At 45.8% G+C, this 7,590-nt stretch overlaps 1 protein-coding gene and 1 long non-coding RNA gene across 3 annotated transcripts in view; one reads left to right on the top strand and one right to left on the bottom strand.

The window, feature by feature from the left end:
- Window positions 1-7,590, bottom strand: part of zfpm2a (zinc finger protein, FOG family member 2a) — a 121,878-nt gene that overhangs the window by 3,702 nt on the left and 110,586 nt on the right. For both annotated transcript variants that reach the window (XM_084942744.1, XM_084942745.1), the window contains exons 6-7: window positions 1,206-1,412; window positions 347-574 (exon numbers count right to left, since the gene is read on the bottom strand). In XM_084942744.1, coding sequence (XP_084798870.1) covers window positions 347-574; window positions 1,206-1,412 — 435 coding nt within the window. The remainder of the gene's footprint in view (window positions 1-346; window positions 575-1,205; window positions 1,413-7,590) is intronic.
- LOC146377473 (uncharacterized) lies at window positions 5,352-7,343 on the top strand. Its single transcript, XR_014801593.1, has 2 exons — window positions 5,352-6,558; window positions 7,026-7,343. It is a non-coding gene; the product is annotated as an uncharacterized LOC146377473 (long non-coding RNA).

The following is a 7,590-nucleotide window of genomic DNA, read 5'->3' as shown; positions in this document are numbered from 1 at the left end:
CTGTGAAGGAGATAAAAGGGAAAAAATGCTCAGAATCTCGCCTCCCACTTCTCCTTTAGAGTTAACTGTAGAAACCATCAAACACTCATGCATTATGCCAAGCTTATTCCCATCCACTTTATTTTTTTATGGCTCAAGGATAAACTGTCAACTATACCAGCTGACAGTACGATATGTATATTCCTCAAAATATATGACAGTTGGGTTTTTTTTCAAGCCAGCCTAAAGACCACGTGAATAAATGCAGGCTTTCATTTAATATTTAGTGAACTTTGGCTTTTGGGGGATCCATACATTAAAAAAAAAGATATCTGTTGCCTCTCTGACCCATGACCTTAATACTCACCACTGTGCGAGGTGCTCAAGTGCATTTCTAGGGCCCTGGGTCCGGAGAAGCTCTTATTGCACTGTGGAAAGGGACAGATACTGGGGGTCTGGTGTGGGCCACTGTCATTCTCCTCCACCACCGTTTCTGGCTCCCTCTGCCGCCCGCTGCAGTAGTACATGAGATGAGCCTGCAGGTTCCTCTCGCTCCTAAACCAGATTCCACATGCTTTGCAGGGGAAGATGTCCTCTGGAGAGGGGTGGGGAGACAGAAAGGGACAGAGGGGATGTGACATCAGGATACAAACAGCACTTTTATATTTAAAGATAAAGGGCCTGCGCAAGCTCCTCTCATACGTCTACAGTCCTGCCTCTCAAAGCCTGCGTTAAAGGCTTTTCCACCAAATCCTCGGCTGCAGCATATCGCTCTGTTGCTACCAGTGGGTTGGTGCCCTTTCTCAAGGGCAAACAAGAACACTGGACCATCTGCTTACAGAAGCCTCCCTGTCGAGCTGAACCCAGATAGCCCTCGCTAAGTAAACAAACACACTATTTGCATGAGGCGTGTATTTTGCAATTAACACGTTAGTTCGAGCCTCAGTGTGTTTATGTGAACCCCCCCAAACTTGAAGGTCGATGGCTCTTATCTCCAGCGCAGAGACTCATCTGGGTTAATCTACGCCCGGGCGGAGACGACGCTCCTTGTTAAGCAGGTGACTGAGTGCAGGCTGTGGACTGGTGTGTGTGTGTGTGTGTGTGTGTGTGTGTGTGTGTGTGTGTGTGTGTGTGTGAGAGAGACAGAACAGGAGTGCGATTGTGCATGTCTAAACAAAAGCACATCTCGTTCCAGCTCCGGTGCCGGTGCATGTGCAGACACTCACTGTTGACGATGGCAGTGGGCAGGATGGAAGCCATGGCGGCCTGCTGCGGCAGGAGCTGGATGCTGTCCAGCAGCCTGGCTGGGTACATGCCCTCACTCAGAGACATGTGGTTCACCGGCTGCAGACGGGAGTCAAAGTCCACCGCAAACGCCACCAGTTCCTCGCCCTCCATCATGTTCTTGGTGGTCGTGCACCACAGTTGGCCACCTGGACAAAACAGGAGATAGAGGAGACGTTTAAACGCCTGCTGCGAGGGAGGAGAGAGCGCCGTTTCGTGCGCGTGCGACTAATTCTGGTCTTAAATGTCAGAGCATTACGCAGAAGGAGAAATGGTAATTGCCTGCGCACAAGTCAAACACTTGAATGGGTGTTGCGTAACTGCGGAGCTTGAATGAATCATCCTGAAGTCTTGATAGTGTTCTTAAATAACAAATCGTCAGAAATACAAAGGGTCAGGTCATCAAAATGACAAAAAAATAAACCAGAACGGAAAATTCTTAGCAGGAACATGTGTTTTCTAAAATCAGCGCCAATATTACTCTTGATAACTGTCAGCAAGCTGGCAGCAGTTTTTAGTGCGACAGTTTTTCTTCCTTTCTGCTGTATCAATGAAAACACTGAGATGTGCAGATTTTTCGCACTCTCCTGAAAGACACTCGCTTTTTTTAAATGTCATTTTTCAGCACCGTGAGCAGGGTGACTGTTTACGTTGGCGTGAGGGCACAAATCTCGCGTACTTTTATTTTCCCGATAATTTTGGTGAATATCCTTCATCTTTTTTTTTTTACTGCCACTCAAATTTCTTTCAAGGCTACTGGCACTCATATCCAGAAGCAAAGTGCACCTCAGCTGGGCTAAACTGTAGTCTAGAGTGCTGTAGTCAGCTAGAACACTGAGACAGGTCCTCCATAATATTAGATTGTTGTGTTTTGGGATTAAGCATTCCTCTGAAATCTTCTGAACATATTCATTAAGTCGGAGAAAGGGTGGGGTGGGGCGGTGTGCAGGAGGAAGCAGGGAGGGAGGGTGGCAGAGGGAGAGAGTGAAGGTTTTAGCTTAGATAATATTTATCTCAGCACATGACAGGCTTTTCAGCTGCACTTCATTTTCCATTGAAGAGATTAAAGTTTTTAATATGACTATTTACAGAAATCTGGCTGGGGAGATAACAACAAACTATGATACGCCGCCGCTAAATGGCAGAATTAGGACATTGTTTCTGAGGAAAGCTGGACAATTAATTAAAGCGTGCTGTTAGCTTTCAAAGATGTGCAAACATACCGACGGAGTGTCAGGCTGAGAAGGGGGGGAGGCGGCGACGGGAGACATGTGATTTGAGCCCTGGCTGATGCGGAATAAAGAGAGTCCTGAGGAGAGGTGTGAAGGCAGGGGGACACTGCTATAGAAAGCCCCGGCACATGTGCAACACTGATTACTCATGTTTACACAAAACCTGTGAATCACCAGGTTTAAAACTGCCCTGCAGACACGGCGACGGTGCAAGAAGGAGCAATCCACTTTTCTGTCTGTTTATTAGAGGCACGGCCACAGAGACGGAGCCGCCAAGTCTTTACGCCGCCACGGCACGCGTTACGTCCAAATCGCTGTTAAGTCTGCAGAATGAGGTGCCCCGTTATTTCAACAGGAAATTGAATATTTAAGATTTCGCATCACTGTCCTGATTAAAACCTCTCTAGCCCTCTCCTATCTGCTGGTGAAGCACTGGAAATTAGACCAGCACAAATGTGTCAAAGGACTGAAATGGTATTAAAATATGCTATCTCTCAAAGTCCCATTTGTGTGCACACTTCCCCTTCCCCTTGAGTGTGTGCGTGCATGGGCGCGTGCGTCCCAGCGCCACTTTAAAGAGCAGTGCCTATCTGTCGTCCAATCTGCTGTGACGAGACACACACTTCAGGCCGCTCCACTTCATCGTTTTGATTCTGTCATACCACACACTGCCTGGAGAGGCCCTTTGAATTTTTATCTCCTAATTAAAATAACAAAACTCCTCTCCACTGTCTGCCCAAGTTACCATCAAGGTAGATACAAACTGCCACTGACAATGGCGGTGGAATATATCGCAGCCATAGCCACAAAAAAAAAGTTTCTCTCCTCCGCGAGGATCCCTTAGTTCAAAAACGCGCTTACAAAGGGAATTACCAACGAGGCCTCGGCGCTCAGATACAAATCAGTGTTTTCTTGGGTGGGGTGGGGAAGATCAATCCAAATCAAAGATGCTGTATGCTCTCTCAGCTGAAAATGAAGCAGATTATGTGGAGTCTGATGGAAATCTTTCGCCTTTTTTTTTTAAAACTGCATTTTCATGGAGGAATATGCGCTCAGATTGCATCCCTTCAGCCAAGAATGCTACAGATCCATCTGTTGTGTGTGAGAATGCTGGGAGTGAGTTTTTTAGGACTGCATGTCCCAGTTTTAGTGAGCCGCACAAAACACAGAGGCAGCACTCTGCTCGTTCCACTCACTCACTCAACCAAGACAGGCTAGTAAGGTACATGAGCTCAGGCTGCAGGATTATGCTTTAAACTACACTTATATTGTCATCAGAATGAGAACTGGAAACGAGCAGCTGCTTCCCCTCCGATGTTTGATTATTACGGCTCTACACGTTACGCATCTACATTCAGACTTGACATGCATCCTTTGCGTAGCTTTGTGTCACAAAACTGAAATTGATATGATTAAGTGTGCAGCCATAGCATCCTCACATAAACAAACATGCATGCGTATGCATGCGTATGTGTGCCCACGGTGCGGGCGCGCAGAGACGTGTGCATTCACAGAACTAGTGTGCAGAAACATGTCCGTTTCATGCACATATGGAGATACAAGGCTCTGAAAAGCGACTGCGTGGAGGCGTCAGGTGGGCAACAGACAAAAAACAAATACCCCATGAAGGAGCGCTCTCGAAAAATCCGTCATGCCTGTTTGCCTCTGATGGCCCTTTTCCGTGACAGGTGATTTAAATCACAGAAACACGGGGCGGGCCACCTATGCCCATGGTGCAATGGGAATGAAAGAAAGGAAAGGAAAGCAGGGGTGGGGGTATGTGTGTGAGGGGGGTGGGAGTGAGGGTCAAGAGTTAAGAGTGAAAGACCAAAAGCGTTAAGTTGTGAAACTGGGGGAAAAGGCTGGGAAAAGTGCAGCTTGTGATTTGCACTTGTTTGCCTGCTGTCTGCAGTGTGAGCTGCCTTTGTGCAGTGGCCAATGCAGTTGGAATGAAGGCTATTGTCTAAATCCTCCTGCAGAGCACCTGATAAAAGAATAAAGAACTATGACATATTCTAAAAACAATGGAGGAATTAAGGGGAGACAATAGGCCAGCTGCCTCATTAAAACAATCAAAAACGGCATCCTGTACGTAGTCCAGATAATTAAAAACCACTGCTTCCTACAGTCTCTCAATACCATATCCACCAGCTCACTGAGGCCCCGAGACTGTGGCTCTGCTGGCTAAATGCCCTCTCCCTTCTCTTCTCCTCTGTTTGATTAATGGTTTATTTGAACGCGCAGCTGAAGATGAACATATGAAGGAATTCATGAAACAAAAATTATAATGCAAACCCTTCTCTCCCCCCCACCCCTCTATAAGCACTCATAAACTAATCAAACGTCTCAGGATGAATCGCAGGCACTGGGGGCGTCTGTCCCCTCCCCTTTGCCTAAAGCCCTGAGAGATTTCAAAGTGCACGCATCACAGGGGCATTTTTTAATTTTCTCACTTTAAATGACTTTATAAGAAAAACGGATGTGTACAGTATCTGTGTGGATGGGTGTGTGTGTGTGTGTTGGGGGGTGGTGTTGGTAGAAGAGAATATGAGATACTTGAGCAGGAATTTTTTCAAATATTTTTCTTCCCCCCCTTTATTTTCTTTTTTTCTGTGCACCCTGCAAACCGCTACCACCACCACCAGCGCCATATCTTAATGAAGCTGCAAACAAATCTCTCATGCCTCGTGCGAAAAGCTGAGAGACAACAAAGCAGCAGAAATAACAGAAGGGCCCGGATAATTAAACTGGCCTGAAGACAGGTATTCAAATGTTGCTGTGTAAACAGCACAACTCTTTAATAGTTTAGCTGTAAAATGCGTAGTTAAGCACATCAGCACTTGCCTCTCCCATCTGTCCAAACATATTACCGTTGCAGAGGCCATTACGGCACTGGAGTACAGTCCCGCTGCACACCAGCCCGTGTGTTATGGGAGGGGTTGAACGGTGCTTCTGGGAACACTAACGCCGGCCCGTCGGCATTATCTGAATGCATCGTGGGGTCATGTGTTAGAAAGAAACACTCTGCAGGTGAAGAAATGGCCGAGCTTGAGAGGGAGATCTGTGAGGTATACTTGTGCCGAAGTGCTTGCTGATCCCATTATGTTGTAGAAAAGAGCAAAAGGTTAAAATATCTAATTCTAGATAGCAAAAAAAGATGTTCTTTTGTCAAGAATGATGTTGTGGAGACTTCTTTTTTCTTTTTTTCCCTCGGCTTCTTAAAGTGCTCGTCTCCGTCTGTTGGCTCTGCGCTAACTGCTGGTCTTAATTGTGAAGTGAGGCTAGTGGTGCCTGAAGCCACAGAGAGGGTTGTAATTAAAGACCTCTACTCTTCTTGTCTTTAAATCAGCTCCGACTCCTCCTGGTCAAATGGGAACAAGCTGCTTGCACCTACGAATATCAAGTAGCTGTGCACCGCTTCTTCTTCTTCTTTTTAGCTTTCACAAAGCTCCAATCAGAGAAGGAGTGAATTACAACCTGACACAATAAACAACTTCCTCCCTACCCGCCAACCCAACGGATCCGGTGGAAATACTAATCGTGGATGAATAATATCTGTATCTGCACCCGACGAGCGGACCCGATGGTGCCGTGACAAACGCTAAACACATCCTCCTCGTGAATACTGGTAAATATTTGGACTGTTTCTGGATCACCAGAGTCGAGCACATTAGGATGACTCACGGCTGTCAAACCAGCCGTCACAGTCCCCCGAGCCAGAGCGAGCCGGCGGCAAGAAAGGAAAGCGCTGAGCTTGGACCCGAGCTGGAACATCATTCGCGGGGTCAAACAAGCTTACTATTATTGACGGTACACTAAACTAGAATTAGCTGACTCTACTATTATTTCACGAGGCTCTGACACAGATTGACTCTCCCTCCCTTTCACTCTCTGCTTCCTCCAATCCTGTTCATGCTTGCTCTCTGCCACTAGGAGGCACTCTTCTCCTGCTCAAGCTTGCAGTCCTTGGATGATTTTTTTTTTTTTTTGCCACGATGATGCAGAGATGCCTCAGACATGGCAGGGCAAGCACAGATGCCAGTCTGCCTATACATCCTTGCAGGTAGGAGCTAAAAATTTTACTCTCACGAAGAAAAAAAGGCGTTTGGCTCAAAAGGAATCCGCCCGACCTCATTTCTATTCGATCTGTGACTGGATATTAGGTGTGCGCAGGGCTATGTTTCATGTTTCTCACTCTTTTCTTTATTTAAATGTGTGCGTGTGTGTGTTGTTGCCACATTTCTGTAATTGCATGAGTGGTTTAGTCACTTTTCAACATGTTTTATATTAAAATATATATTAAAATTCAGAAGTCTGGCAGGAAGACAGTGTCCTTTTTTCCAGGGTAATAATAAATGTTGTTCAGTAAATATGTGTTTACAGAGCCCTGACTTGAGCCTGACCCCCCACCCCCACCAAACACACACCTCTCTGTCTGTCTCTCTCTCTTCCTCAAGATTTTTCCTCTCGTTCTGCACTACTACAGTGTCTGGACTAATTTTAGTATCAAGTGTTTTTTTTTTTTTTCAGATATAGCCGGTACCGAGAGCTCATGGATGGCCTTGAGCGAATGGCACGAGGGTCAGAATCCACAAATTAAAAAGTCCTCCCAGGGGAGCCTCACACACGCCGCTCTCTACTGTATACATTCACAGGCAACAAAGACATAAAAGCTGAAGAAGAAGGAGCACCCCCGAACAACGTCTTTCAACACACACGTTTATCAAGTCTTTGAAAAAAAATGTATAAAAAAATGATGCAACGATGTGATTCAGCAAATGTTTCACAGAGCAAGAATTAAATGTTTCACTTTGAAATTAAAAGACATTTCCGTGGCTGGTCTCCGGAGATTTGTGTAGTTTTTTCCTTTTTTTTTGTTAAGCACAGTGAGAACGATACTGGCTGGCAGGGGGATGTTTGCCTGGTAATGGTGTTGTAATCATTTTTGAGGGAGAAGAAAATAGAAATGTGAATTAGCAGCTATTTTTGCTCCATTAGGGTGCTATGACGGAGCCCGACTATTTCAATTTCAGATTTATTTATTTTCTAATGAAATGTATTAAATTATAGGAGGAATTACCCGCACGTCAACCGC

The sequence above is a fragment of the Perissodus microlepis genome, chromosome 11 (genome assembly GCF_051167445.1).
Source record: "Perissodus microlepis isolate ML-2025 ecotype Zambia chromosome 11, ASM5116744v1, whole genome shotgun sequence".
In the NCBI taxonomy this organism is placed as follows: Eukaryota; Metazoa; Chordata; class Actinopteri; order Cichliformes; family Cichlidae; genus Perissodus; species Perissodus microlepis.
This window is presented reverse-complemented; position numbering and strand designations above follow the sequence as displayed.